General features: G+C 59.9%; 2 protein-coding genes and 1 long non-coding RNA gene across 6 annotated transcripts in view; 2 read left to right on the forward strand and 1 right to left on the reverse strand.

Moving 5' to 3' along the window:
* The window catches only part of LOC309856038, a 1055650-nt gene that overhangs the window by 56382 nt on the left and 985284 nt on the right, over positions 1–13984 (reverse strand). The gene's annotated exons all lie outside the window — the stretch shown is intronic.
* HAUS7 (HAUS augmin like complex subunit 7) lies at positions 171–6869 on the forward strand. Of its 2 annotated transcripts, none has more exons than XM_082716669.1 (6): positions 171–984; positions 1355–1513; positions 1627–1723; positions 2256–2480; positions 3687–3801; positions 6363–6869. In XM_082716669.1, the coding sequence occupies exons 2-6, from the start codon at positions 1473–1475 to the stop codon at positions 6584–6586; spliced, it is 702 nt and encodes a 233-aa protein (XP_082572795.1). In that variant the 5' UTR covers positions 171–984; positions 1355–1472; the 3' UTR covers positions 6587–6869. The 2 variants fall into 2 exon arrangements, with proteins under 2 accessions (XP_082572795.1, XP_082572796.1); XM_082716670.1 differs by lacking the exon at positions 6363–6869 and adding an exon at positions 5899–6134 and having other exon boundaries at positions 370–984.
* Positions 8477–11907, forward strand: TREX2 (three prime repair exonuclease 2). 3 transcript variants are annotated; one of them, XM_082716666.1, is made up of 2 exons: positions 8477–10343; positions 10854–11907. In XM_082716666.1, the coding sequence occupies exon 2, from the start codon at positions 10888–10890 to the stop codon at positions 11596–11598; it is 711 nt and encodes a 236-aa protein (XP_082572792.1). In that variant the 5' UTR covers positions 8477–10343; positions 10854–10887; the 3' UTR covers positions 11599–11907. The 3 variants fall into 3 exon arrangements, with proteins under 3 accessions (XP_082572792.1, XP_082572794.1, XP_082572793.1); XM_082716668.1 differs by having other exon boundaries at positions 8502–8581; XM_082716667.1 differs by having other exon boundaries at positions 8548–10343; positions 10830–11907.

Raw genomic sequence — 13984 nt, forward strand, 5'->3', positions numbered from 1 at the left:
AAACCAGCAATAATGAGGGACCTTGAAAACGCGATGCTGAGTGAAGGGGCCGGTCCCCAAAGCCCCCACACGTGAGATTCCGTTTATAGGAAGTGTCCAGAAGAGGCAGATCTGTGGGTGCTGGGGACTAGGGTGGGTGTGGGGGGTGGTGATGTCCCAGACTTAGCAAATGGCAGTGGCTGCACAGCTCTTTGACTGTCCTGATAACCCCTGAGCCTTAGAGAGGGTCATTTCCTGGCGTGTGCGTCTCAGTACAGATACCAGTGCGGCTGAACGAAGAGGGTTGCTGGTGTGATCGGCACCACAGTCCCAGCTCTGCCCCAGGCCGGCCGAGCCCTGAGCACTGGGCCGGGGTGGGGGCAGCTGTCAGAGTCAGGGCTGTGCTGAGGAGGGGGCAGCGGGCAGGATGTCCCAGCTCTGGCCACTGGTCAAGGCTTTGTGGGGTCCTGGGTGATAGCTGCTCTCGCGTTTCTGCCCAGCCTGTCTCCTGTCCAGGTTGTGTCCAGTGCCCTGCACCTCAGCTCTGCTCCAGGGTTGTGTGCGGGTGCGACTCTCGGGCTCTGTCACTGGGGCAGACTGGGAGGACGAGGCAGCAGGAGGCAGTGATTGGTCCAAGGAGCCAGTTTTAGGCTGATGAGCTTCCAGAGTCCCCGCTCTCAACGTGGCGGCGCAGCCGAGGGCCAGGCCGCGGGGAAGGCCTCCCAAGGAGCCGCGCTGGAGGATGTGTGCTGGGTCCTGCGCGAGGCTGGGAGCGCTCAGTGACTGCGGTCCCCAAGCCAGTCGCAAACGCCGCCGGCCCAAGTGCTCCTTTCCAGCAGCCCCGGCAGGGCAGGGGGTGGGGTGGGGCCCCCGCACGTCCGGCTAGTGAGAGCGCCCGCTCTTCCCTGCCCAGGGTCGGGCCTGCGCCCAGAAGCAGTTGCACCTCCTGGACCAGCTGCTGGATGCCGTCCGGAGCCTGACCGTCGGGTACTCCAGCTGCTCCAGGTAAAGGCTCAGGGTGGGCGCCCTTGGAGCTTTATGTGGAGCTGGCGAGTCTAGGGGGCCCATGGGGCGCCTAGGCCCAGCAGCAGGTGCATCTCCAGCTGGGATCTTCACTTCCGCGTGGGCAGCGCAGCTACATGCTGGCCCGGTCGGGGCTGAGTCCACCTCACCTGCCGGGGAAGGTGGGCTCTTGAAGGACCGGGGCCCGGTCCTGGCCACCCAAGCAGGGCAGGGACTGGGGGAGACATCGTCTCCTGGCTCCCCTGCCCGGGCTCCTTTAGCCCTCTGGCCAGGGGTCTCAGCAAGTCTGCGGACAGGCCCCAGAGGCCATGCTCTGGCCAGTGACAGCATGGCCTTGGGGCTGCCTTGGCAGTGTGAAGGAGCACTTAGAGGGTACCAGAGAGAAGAACGAGGCACTGCTGGGAGAGCTCTTCTCCGGCCCCCGCCTGCAGACACTCCTGAGCCCAGAGTGTGACCTGTGGCCCCTGGACATGCAGCCCCTCCTTGACCAGCAGAGCACTGACTGGCCGAGGTATGTGTCCCACTTGGTTCCGTCACCTGAGACCAGCCCTTGCACGTGTGGCCTGCGGGTGCTCCGATGCCTGGCATGGCGCCCAGCCAGATGTGTCCTCTCTCTCCCTGCAGGGCCAGCCCCCCTGTGCAGCCGGAGGAGGGGAAGGTGACGGAGCTGGCTGGAAAGCTGCGGGAGAGTGCTGCCAAGCTGCAGATGCTCAGGGCAGAGGTGAGGGGCGCCAGCTCCTGGGGGCTGCGGTGCTTGGGCGGGAGGGCCTGACCGGGCCCTTCGTGGCTCAGGGCAGGGAGTGTCGCTTCCCCAGGCCTGGCTGGCCCGCCTTTACCATGAATGTGTTACAAGGCAGAACTGAGGCGGTATAGGCACAGGGCTCAGTGGGTTCTGGAATGCTGTGGGTGCTCAGCCCATGGGAAGGAGAGAGGCAGGCAAACTTCGGGCAGATGTGGGGAGGCTTTCCGAAGAATGGAAAGGATTGGCCTCCTGCAGGCGATGCACTGGGCCCTGGGGTCTGGGCTTTCATGCGCTTTCTTACAAGTGGCCTTCCCAGCAGCCCTTGTCCTGGCCTCCTCCTTTTCCCAAGGAGGAGGCTGTGGCCCCCACAGGCAGAGGCCTGTGGCAGCTTTGCTCAAAACCCACTTGCTCTTTTTTGCCTTTGGTCCTGAGTATCTGGTGCGGGAAGAGACTTGGTAGCCCTGGGGCGGGCAAGGCAGCCTCAAGGGTCCCTCTGCCTCTGGCTTTGCAGTGCTTTGCACAGCACAAGCAGGGGGCTGCTGTGAGTGCGGCTGACCCCAGCACCCTGGACCAGAAGCTGCGCCTGGTCATCTCGGACTTCCACCAGCTCGTCGTGGCTTTTCTTCAAGTCTATGATGACGAGCTGGGTGAGTGCTGCCCGCGCCCGGGCCCCTACCTCCACCCGTGCGGCCCCATCATCCAGGCCGTGTACCAGACTCTGACGTCGTGCAGCCAAGTAAGAATCCCCCTTTCCTCCCGTGCTTCCCTCCCTCCCAGCTGCTGCTGCAGCTTCGGCCACAGCTGGCGGGTGTGCTGGGAGGGGCTTGGTGCAGTTGGGCTCTGGCCTCGGCCTGGGGGCTGGGGCAGGTGGGGAGGTGCATGGAAGGGTCCCCTGGGAGTCCGTCGCACTGCGCTTCGGGGTCTGTTAGCTGAGCCAAGACCCTGGGCCTGTCCTGCCTGCACTGGGTCCTAGCTCCTAGCCTCTGTTGCTGTATCAGTGTCACTCAGTCTTCACGTGAGGCCCGAATGTATCATGGCTAGTTTGTGTATGACCAAGAACTCTGCCAGACACACAGACAGATGTTTGCCAATCTGTGCTCCTGACCCAGCTCACGATGCTGAGTCAACCACATAAATATTTACTTACTCATTTCTTTGTTCCGCCTTTCAGACCCCTGGAGTCCAAGCTAAACCTCTGATGTTGGCTCAGGGTTTCCGTCACATTTGCTTTGTTTTTTTTCCCAATTTTAGTTTAAGTGCTGCTGAAGCAAGCATTGCCTTGGTTTTTTTTTTTTTTTTTTTTTTTTTTTTTTTTTTTTTTAAGATTTTATTTATTTATTCGACAGAGAGAGATCACAAGTAGGCAGAGAGGAAGGCAGAGAGAGAGGAGGAAGCAAGCTCCCCGCTGAGCAGAGAGCCCGATGTGGGACTCGATCCCAGGACCCTGAGATCATGACCTGAGCCGAAGGCAGCGGCTTAACCCACTGAGCCACCCAGGCGCCCTTGGTTTTTTAACACGAAGACTCCCAGACTTCCAAAGCTCTGACCAGCCTGTCCTTTGCAGCTCTGCCAGCAGGGCAAGAGAGGGAACATTCCTTTCTCATCAGGAAGGCCCTCCCCTTTTGTTAATCTTGGGACATTGATTTTTCCCACTGTGCCCGTGGCTTTGCTTGGCTACTGGTGTGGGATAGGACACGTAATTGTGTGGCGTCCCCACTGGGCCTGGAAGAAGGGACTTAGGATGGAGAGCTCTGCTCAGTGACTCTCCCGCTCCTGGCAGTCCTGTCCTCTCCCGGGGCTGTCCTTGGGGGTGAAGGCCCCGTGCTTGAGGGTCTGGGGAAGAGCACATGCTCCGTGCGAACCTGGGGGGTGGGGCAGGAGATGGCGTCTGCACATCAGCCCACCAGTGTTTAATGCCTGCGTGCTTCCCTCTCCCTCCCAGCTGTTGAAAGCGGTCGTGGAGGTCACGGACACCTCCGCCAAAGCCGTGGAGATGGCGAAGCGGCAGCAAGGCGAGCAGATCTGTTGGGGCAGCAGCAACTCTGTCATGAGTCTAGGTATGTGGTTGCCGCTGGCTGGGGCTGGGCCTGCCTGCTCCGTGGTCAGAGGCAGGGCCGTCCCCGTGCGCCTCGGCCTGGTGCCTGCCTCACACGCGGCTGCTGCTTGCTCTACCAGGATTTGGGGAGGATTTGGGGACCGTCCCTCACTTTCTTATTCTTCTGATGCATAAGGTTTTTCTTCCCTGGGGGAAAAATGCTTTCTACAGATTATAAAATAAAACAATTGTGGGAAAATTGGGATGACCCCAAGCTGTGCAGAGGTCTACTAAAAACAGTCCATGACCCGGTGGCCCAGAGATGTTTGATATTCATATTTTGGTCTATTTATCTCTATTTTTTGTCCTTTCATCCTTTTTTATTTCTTTGTGTAAGTGCCATCACAGCACATACACACTTTTATATTATGTTCTTTTCCTGGGACCACATGATACGCATTTTCCTGGGGCACCTGACTGGCTTAGTTAGTAGAGCATGTGACTCTTGATCTTGGGGTTGTGAGTTCAAGCCCCACGTTGGATGTAGAGATAACTTAAAAAAAAATGTTATAAGCATTTTCCTGTGTTCTGGAAGTAACGTTTTCAATTGTCAAACACACTTCTTGTTTAGGTATTTGCTATAAGTTGCTTAACATTTTCTATTGTCCAGCCTATAGGTCATTTTCAGTTTTTTGCTATTATATATGATGCTGTTGCGAGACTTATAATAGCAGAAAGTGGATACAGCCCTCAAGGTTTTCACGTTGGGAGGTGCTTTGGTAAATGATGGTGTATGATTATGGTGGGATAGTGTTTGTTTTTTCCAAGGTTGATTACGGTGACGTAGAGTTGCACGGCACAGAATGTCAAAGGGAAGCTGCAGGCCCATCTCCCCTGTCTAAAGGACAGACAATGTAGAAGACCCCTGTAGGGAGCGAGCTGGGATGTGGACGCTGCTTTCCTCCGTGTTGTAATCAGAGGCGGTGTTATTCATTTCTTTTCTCTCTCCTGCTCTGTAGTCTTCAGATACTCCTATTGAACACGGGTAATGCACTCCATCCCCTGGCAAGCTTGCCAAAGGATGCAGGAAACATGTTGACATAAAGTGTGTTCCCATCGTTGACTGTGCCCTGAGGACGGGGCTCCCGGTGTCGTGGTGGTGAGGCCTGTCCCTGTGGGCTAACTGCGGCCTCTGTGCCAGATCGGATCCTTCTGACATTTCTGTTATTGGATGTGGCAGATGGGATCTGCATTTAGTTTCAATTAAACTTTTTTTTCTGAGTAAATTTACCATTTTATTATGGAAATATGCATTTAGAAAAGCTCTTTTTTATAAGAAAAATAGTGCTTAGTGAGGAACCTCAATTCAGAGGGAGTAGAATAGGAATGGGAAATAGTCGGTATTTTCCCTGCGCTCTGGCCAACCCCCTTTATTCCAATTCAAGTGATTTTAAAGTGAATACTTGTGTAACCATGGCCCAGGTCAAGAACTAGAACGTGCTAGCACCCTAGGAAGCCCCATGTGTCTTTTCTCGTTGACGGCTAGCTGCCGTCCTAACCGGACAGTGGTGACATCTCTGGGAGACTCGTGTGCCATGTGTGTCTGTCATTTGTTCATGTTCAGCGCCCCATAGCTGATGTTGGCAAACTCTTAAGGAGCCAGGTAGGAATCTTGTGTTCGGCTTGTGATGTGAACCCAGCTGTGGACCCTGTGGAGACCCTTCCACGGGCCCTCTGCTCCTCTGGGGCTCAAGAACCGATTGGTCTTTGGCTCTGGAGAGTCAGATTCAAATCAGTCTTGGTGCAGATGGCCTTGACTTTCTCCCTTTCGGAGTTCGCTGAGTTTCTCAGATAGGGAGCCTGGCTTCTCATCAGCACTCAGCCAGACAGTTGACAGCTCTTCCTTCTCCTTCACTTCCTTCTTGTTCTGAGCCTCGAGGTCAGCCAGAGGCAATCGTTCAGGTCCTTGTCCGTCCTCTCCTGGGTACTGGCACAGCCCTGGGTGTGCATGTGGCCTTCTAGACTGCTAGGCCTGCGGAATTCCTCAGAGCCCTTGTGGACACCCCACTCCCCACCTGCTCCCAAGCCCTGGCGTTTGCTTGTAAATGTTTACCCGCAGGGCACCCCCAAGAAGTACCTTAAGGTCACAGAGCTCTGAGCCCTCCCTCTGTGTGGACTTGCCAGCCAGCAAGCAGTCAGCCGCCTTGCCGCTCTTGGCATGTGTATACCGGGCACACGCGGGTCTCTTCTTCCTGATGGCCCCACCACAAGGTCATCCATTTTAAAATTTGTCCTAACATTTATCCTAGTCACCACTGTCACTGTGACTCCCCCCGCCACTGTACATAATTGCTGTTAATAAAATGCCATCGTTAATGGAATGATGGTCCTTAGTGTCTTTCACAGGACTGTTGGAGGGCTAACCGTGACGTCTGAGCTGTGTGAACCCCTCTCTCCCCCTCCTTCTGCGGGGTGCCCCACAGGCTCACCCTTGAGATCCTGGCCCTCTCGGTGGGTCTGGAGAGTGGGGAGGGAAAGCACGGCCCCTCCAGATGTTGTTTGACATGAGTTCTTGGGCCACAGACACACCAGGGAAGCAGTCCATGCCGACTCCATGCCAGGGCCAGTCGGAATGGCCTTCCCGCCTTCACTGTGTCCCACCTGACCGAACCCAAGGCCTCTGCCTGTGGCCTCTTCAGGACCTTCAGGACCTGGAGCTGTGGGAGGTCTGCGTGTTGGTGGCCCTTCCCTCCCCAGGACAGGAGGCTGGGCGTCCTCTCTGTGTGTCAGTAGCCAGGCTCTGTTGATAGCACATCCCCACGTCGCAGTGGGGGGCTGGGGGTGCCTGCGGGGCCCGTGTCCTGAGCCATGCTGCTGCGTGTGTGGAGAGGGCCTTGGCTGCACAGACTGGGCTGCTCCTCTCATCATCGGTCACCAGTCACCGTCTCTGCTGAGTGGCCCTGAAGCCCCGTCGCCTCTGCGGGGAGCATGGGAGGGGAGTCGATCGCACCAACTCGGAGAGCTGGAGAAGGCCACAGCCCAGGGGAGAAGAGTGGGGCCTGTCTGGTAGCGGGGCTGCTGTCCCAGGACCGTGTGGCCCGCAGCCCTGGGGGGCAGGGGGAGGGGGCGGTGGGGAGGGGGCCGGAAGCAGAGGGTGCAAGCAAGGCCAGTCTGTACAGAGTGCTGCCCCCCAGTGAGACTCTTGCCTGTCCTTTCATAAAGAAATTGACTGAAATAAATGGCTAACCCAGGCTCCTGGCATGGCTTCAGCATCCCAAGTGAAGCCCACTTTTTTCTGGTGCAAGTGTCCGTGACATGATGGCCATGTCCATTGCCTTGTCCCCCCACCCCGCCCGCAGAGCCCCTGCTGGGAAACGCTGTGCAGGACATGGGACGCAGGTGTCTCCACCAGAGCGAGGCGAGACCAGCACAGCAGCTTCCCAGGCCTTCTCTCCCCAGCGTGGCCCAGCATCATGGAACAGAGAAGAAAGACCTGGAAAAGTCATTCAGAAATGAGAGCTTCCCAGCACACTCTAACCTAGAAAACCATGAGAAAACAACAAAGAGGAAAACAAGCAAAGACCCTTAGAAGTTAAAAGTGGTTTGCCAGAGTGTTGAAAAAAATAAAGGGCGAGAGCTCTGTGGGGGCAGGACAGCAGGGGCAGGCAAGCAAGTGTGTAAGAATAGAGAGAAAATGACAGATCAGCAAAATGAGGGCCAATCCCAGTGGCTAGCAGGCCCTGCGGAGGAGGAGGAGGGAGAAATAGACGCTGGAACCCCGAATGGTGTGCTGGGGTCCAAGCTTTCGAAGCGTGAACTGCAGCCTCCGGAGGCTAATTCCTTGGCTTCTGGCCAAGAGAGCCCAGGACGTGTGAGCTGGTGGGGCACCCAGCGTTGAGGTGGCCCTAGGAGGCACAGTGGGCAGGCCAGGGGTTGTGGCAGAGGTGGAGGACTCCGGAAGGGACCTAGGAAGACCCCATGGGAGGAGGAAGGTGATGGGGACAGGAAGCACAGCCGATCGTGCTCAGCGGGAGCGCTGATGACGAGCGCAGGGTCCCAGAGGGCCGTTGGGGCCAGGCTCGTCCCGCTGAGGCACACCACATGATGCTTGAGCCTCAGTGTCCCCCTCTGGACAGGTGGGACCAAATGTCGATTAAAGACCTTGCCGTGGGGCGGGGCAGGGGCCGGGCTGGAGGCAGAGAGGTGAGGAGAGAATGTGTATTTAAGGGAAGGCGCCACTAAGCCGGGAACCGAAGGAAAGAGCCCGGAGGCCCCAGGGTGGGAGAGGGGCGTGAGCAGAAGTCCCTGTACTTGGCACCCTGCGCTCATTACCTGCATCGGGACCTCAGTTGCGGCGTGCCGAGCCATGCAGCTCGGAAGAGCCCCTGGCTCCTGGGCTCTGTGGTGGGGGTTGTGGTGGGCAGGGATGTGGCCCAGGGAGTAGAACCTGCCCTGGGGCTCAGCCTGGAGCCCCCAGGGCCTTCCATTCTCTGCTCTCAGTCACCGATCTCCTAGCAGCTCCCAGCTCAGCAGCTTCCAGATCTCGGCAGTTGGACCGGCTGCAGGCCCCCTGAGGGTCAGGCGCAGGGAAGCCTGGGGCTGAAGAAGGGCTCGGGGTGGGGGCAGGCAGTGGCCTCTTCCAGGCTGGGAAGCACGAGGCATCACTTTGCTGTTCGTTTTGTTTTTTTTCTCTGCAGCCACCAAAATGGAAGAACTAACCCAGAAATACAAGATCTTCCGTGACAGTCTGCAGAAAGGCATGGAGTAGGCTGTGAGCAGGAAGCTCCGCGCCGAAGAGCCAGGTGGCGGGGGGCGGGGGGCGCAGGGCGAGCCTCGGGCAGGAGAAGCAGCTCAGGAGGGAAGTCGGGAGGAGGCAGGGGTGAGCTGGAGAGAAAGGAAGGCTCGGGTTTCCCAAGCTGCCTCGCGCCTGCCTCCTCCTGCCGCCTGGCCAGAGCTGAGGGGCCAGGGCGCCCCGCTGCTCCGTCGGCTCCTCTTCCCGGCTGGCACCCTGGGTCCCGGGTCGCAGCTGGCCGTGGGCTTCCTGCCCCTCTTCCTTCCCTTCCCCTGCCCAGTTAAACTGATCGATGTCAAGCTCCAGAAGTCTGCATCTCGCCGTTGCACCTGACTGCCCCCTGCTGCATCCATTGTGACTGGCCTTTGGGGTCCCCTGTGAGGGCCATGGCCCAGCCCCGGGCACCCGCCCCATCCGGGACCCAGTGGCCAGGCCCTGTGTTTCCCTCCTCCGCCCTCCCCGGGGCTCCCTGCACCGGCCTGGGGAATGCTTGCCGGTAGCCTGACCCTCACCCTGAGCGGTGCGCCTGCCACGGCCGCCTCCCTCCCTGCAAGCATGGGGACAGGCATGACTGGTGGGGCCTCTGCCCCCCTCAGACCAGCCACAGGCCAAAGGGGCCTCCCAACACGTGGTCCACTGCAGAGGCTGGCCCTGGCTATGGGCCTCACCTGCTCCTGTGCCTTCAGCTCGTCAAGCCCCCCCGTGGGTGCTGCAGACAAGGAGGCCGCTGGCGGAGGCCCAGGTTCACTGCTGCCCGGCTGCACCCACAGCTTCACCTGCCAAGGGACTGGTGCGGGGACTGGTGCGGGCCTGCAGCGGGCAGGCCGCAGCCAGCCTCTCCGTTGCCTGCCTGTGCCCCTGGCAGGAGGCTGGGTCTGTGGGCACCCACTGCCGAGGGCTGACACGTCTCGCTCTGGAATGAGATCCTCAGGACAATGCTGCCCACTTTCTGGCCAGGGAGGGCCTTCCCTCCCCCTCCCACGGGGCTAGGGGTGCCGCAGAGGCAGCCTTGTACACGCACTTTTCCCGTTGCTCATCCTTCGTCATTTGGTGGGGCAGGATTGGCTCAGCCGGAGCCCACGTGGCTTGCCAGGCGAGGCCTCACCTCTTCCTCCTTCCTGGATATTATGGGTCATTGTGCCCGCGAGACAGATACCATCTCCCCTTCCTGCTGGCGGGCGAGCCTGTGGGAGCCTGTGCGAGCCAGGCAGCGTGGAAAGTGTTCAAGGTCACTGGGGTGACACCCAGGTCCCATCCCGAGGGCGCCTTTCCCTTTCTTGGCTAAGCAGGGCACATGCACACACCTCTTGCCCACTCCCGAGCTCTCTTTAGCCTCATGAGGGCCAGCCTGGTCCCTGTGACACTGGTAGAGCTCTGCTCTGGAGAAAGGGACTTGCCACCTTGCTGGGAGTCGCCCCAGTCAGCTGCTAAGTCCTGGCCCCGGTCAGACTTGGAGGCCAGGCCGGGTGGCTCGTGCTTCCTCCTTGAGCCTGTGATGACACGTTCCTCCAGCCCATGGCCCGGCTTGTGGGGAGGCTGCGTGTGGCCCAGGAATCTGCTTTCCAATTTGTAAACACAGGGCGTGTGTCTAGCAGCCTGTGAGTGAGCGAGGGGGCGGCGAGCCTGCTGCACAGGTCCTGCGGCCTTAGGCCTCCTCCTTGCCCAACAGGCGGCTGGGGGCGGGCCATGGCCACTGATTAAAGGCCGCCTGGAGCAGCCTGTGTGGAGACAGGTGCCCAGCAGCCCAGGAAGCCGGCCAACACCCGCCCTAGGTAAGCCATCGCAGCAGGGTTGGTGAGGACAGCCGCCGGGAGCCCAGAGGCAGGTGGCCCAGTTGGGGAGGGCACCTGGTGTGCCAGGGAGGCCAGAGGAGTCCAAACCAAGGAGGCTTGGCTGCCTGTTGCCCGACAAATGACCCTAGGACTGGAGGCTCCCAGCCAAGGTGTCTCAGTGAAGATACCATCCCGGGCTGGCCCCTCCCTGGGTCCCTAGTGACATGGGCCTGGTGCACTTGGCCTCTCAGGGACCTGGAGGCAGGTGGCAGAGGCCTCCAGGCTGGGATCTGCGCAGACCGGCCCTACCTTTTGCTGTTTACTAGTTGGTAGTAGTGACGGTGGCCAGGGAGGGACTGGGACACAGAATGGAGAGTGTGCCAAGGCCCTGGGAGGCCTCATCCTGGACAAAGGGACTTGGAACATTGGCCCCAGAATCAGCTGTGTGTGGCTGGGCCCAGGCAGCCCCATCACTCTGACCCTAAGGTTTTGTGCCTCTTACCCTGGCAGCTTTAGGCTTTGCTGTCCCCGTGAGCACATCGCCATGTCCGAGGCGCCCCGGGCAGAGACTTTCGTCTTCCTGGATCTGGAAGCCACCGGGCTCCCCAGTGTCAATCCTGAGGTGGCCGAGATATCCCTGTTTGCAGTGCACCGCTCCTCCCTGGAGAACCCAGACCGAGATGAGGCTGGTGCCCCTGTGCTGCCCCGGGTCCTGGACAAGCTCACGCTGTGCATGAGCCCGGAGCGCCCTTTCACGGCCAAGGCCAGTGAGATCACTGGCCTGAGCAGTGCCAGCCTGGCGCGGTGCCGGAAGGCCGGCTTCGACGCCGCCGTGGTGCGGACGCTGCAGGCCTTCCTGAGCCGCCAGGAGGGCCCCGTCTGCCTCGTGGCCCACAACGGCTTTGATTACGACTTCCCGCTGCTGTGCACGGAGCTGCGGCGCCTGGGCGCCCGCCTGCCCGAGGACACCGTCTGCCTGGACACGCTGCCCGCGCTGCGGAGCCTGGACCGCGCCCACAGCCATGGCACCAGGGCCCAGGGCTGCAAGGGTTACAGCCTGGGCAGCCTCTTCCGCCGCTACTTCCAGGCGGAGCCCAGCGCAGCCCACTCGGCTGAGGGCGATGTCCACACGCTGCTCCTGGTCTTCCTGCACCGGGCTGCCGAGCTGCTTGGCTGGGCCGACGAGCAGGCCCGAAGCTGGGCCCACATCGAGCCCATGTATGTGCCACCCGATGGCCCGAGCCTTGAAGCCTGAGTGCCAGGGGCTTGACGAGGCCACCTCCCAGCGGGGATGAGGCCCACTCCCAGCACCGTGGGTGGCACCGGCTCTGACTGTTCCGTTGGGCTTTGGGGCCTGGAGCTAGCCCCGGACCAGTGCCCTGCTGTCTCTCCCTGTCCTCTTAGCCTGCTAGCCCTGGGTGTGTGCAGGGCCTGCTCCTGGCCCTGGCCTGTGTAGCCCTGTGGCCCAAGAGCTTTCTCCCGGCCCCCCGGACTGTGCTCTAGTGGTTTGCTGCTGCAGGCTCCCGCCCTTCACCTGGTCTCAATAAACATCAACAACCACTCACCAGCGAGTTTCCCGTTGCCCCTCTACGCCCTGCGCAGAGGGGGCAGGTGGGGAGCCAGGCCAGAGCAGAGCCCCCCCACCCCCACCAGCCGCCCCCTTGTGACCTATGCTTGGCGGTGCGCCTCGTGGGTGGGTGTGCGGGTGAGGATCCCTTGCTCAAAGGCTGGTCCAGGGAGCTGACGGGCAGGGCTGGGGGTCCCCCACCACGGGCCTCCTCCCCTTCTGGTCTGCTGTTGCCTCGCTCCTCACCCACTCCCTGCATTGTCACCCCCAAGGCTCAGGAAATTGGTGGTGGGGGGCCTTAGGATCATCCGCCTTGGCCCCGAATCTGAGCTGGGGATGGAACCGGAGGAGTGCCTCCAGGGAGCCCAGGGTGCTGTGCCCGCAGAGCCCCGTGCCTGCCTAGGCGCACAGCCCAGCTCCAGTTCTTGCCCCTTGTGGATCCTGGGCAGCTCTTTCCTCTCCCGAAGCCTCTGTCCCTGCCCTGCGCGGTGGCAACAGGATGAAAGATGGGCCCGTAGAACAGCCTGACCTGCTCCGGGTGCGGGAGAAATCGGGGGGCGCCCCCTTTTGCACACAGGCACATACGCGGAAAGGGCCTTACATGTGCAAGTCGGTCTCTAGGAGGGCCCCCTGGTGCGTGTGGGCTGAGGGGCGCCTGACGTGTGCAGGAGAGAAGGTCCGGCCAGTACTGTGACGGCAGCACCTGGGAAGAAGTTTATGGCTTGGTCAGGCTTCTGGGAGCAAGCTAACCTGCCTCTGGGGCCCCACCTGTGTCACAAACAATGGGGCAAGGCAGGGGCGGGATGTCTGCAAGACAGGGAGAGCAGGTGAGAAGGGGTGGGGTGGGTGGGGCGGCCACACCCAAGAGTGACTCGCAGGAGCAAAGCCTTGAGCCAGCCAGGCCCACTGGGGCTACTCTAACTAGGTCAGAGTGACTAGAGCGACAGCAATGTGTGAGGTAGAATGGTGAGGTCAGAACACAGGCAGTGACCACCTGGGGCCATGCCCATTTCCTCAGACAGGGGGGGTCTGGGCTGACCCTCAGACGGGGGGTCTGTAATGGGGAGCCACAGAAAGTTGTAGGCAGGAGAGGGGCAAAATTTTATGTTTTTACAGTGCCTCTCGGGCTGCCCTCTGGAGAATGGTCCATAGCAGGCCTCAGGGGGAGGATGGCTACTAGGGGAGAAGAGCAACGGGGTTGGGGCTCGGTTGGAGGGAAACCCCTGGTCTGGCCAAGGACAGGATGGCAGCAGTGGGGGAAGGTATACAGTAAGGGAAGGACCTGTGGGGCTAGTCAGGGAGTGTGGTCTGTGCACTGTTGGGCTTCCCAGGGAAGGCTGGTTGGCTCCCTGCACAGGAGAACACCCACCTGGCAGAGGGCCACAGGCCAGGCCAGCGTGGGCCCACGGCCCCAGAGCCTGCACCAGGCCGGGGCTGAGAGAGTAGGGGCACCACCAGGATTGAAGCAGCCAGGAACCCTCAGATTCCCTGGTGCCCAAGCTGGGTTGGGTCTCCATTATCTAGCTGATAATTATCAGCTGATGCCAAGAGGGTCCCTCTCTCACCCAATAGGCATGTCAGGAGGGGCCGGACTGTAGGTCCCGGGCAGCCAGGTTCACAGCCTGATCTGTGGCCACTGCCACTGGCCCAGAGTGGTCTCTGGGCCCACCTTGGGCTCTCCTGGCTTCAGGCACCCTCCCAGGCCAAACCTGATGCCTTCTGTGCTGCACAGACAGGCTGGGCGGGTGACAGCAGCTCTCCAGGAAAGCAAACGCGTGTGTCTCTCGGTATGCATGTATGTGTATATATCCACACTCGTGAGTAGTTTCCAGTTTTACTAATACGAAGGATGTAAATACACGAGTATGGTTCCCAAGTAAGTGTTGGTCGCTATTTTCATTTGTGTTAATGAGTAAGAGGAAGCGAAACAAAGATGTGCGTGGGAACTTCCCATGTTCATTGGTGACAAGAGGCACACCTTTGCTGAACTAGAGCATAGTTTTTGATACTGGAAGAGTATCACACACACACCCCCCTTTTCTGCTAGTCACAATGGAATGACTACAGACTCAAG

This window comes from Mustela nivalis, assembly GCF_964662115.1.
Source record: "Mustela nivalis genome assembly, chromosome: X".
NCBI classification, from domain to species: domain Eukaryota; kingdom Metazoa; phylum Chordata; class Mammalia; order Carnivora; family Mustelidae; genus Mustela; species Mustela nivalis.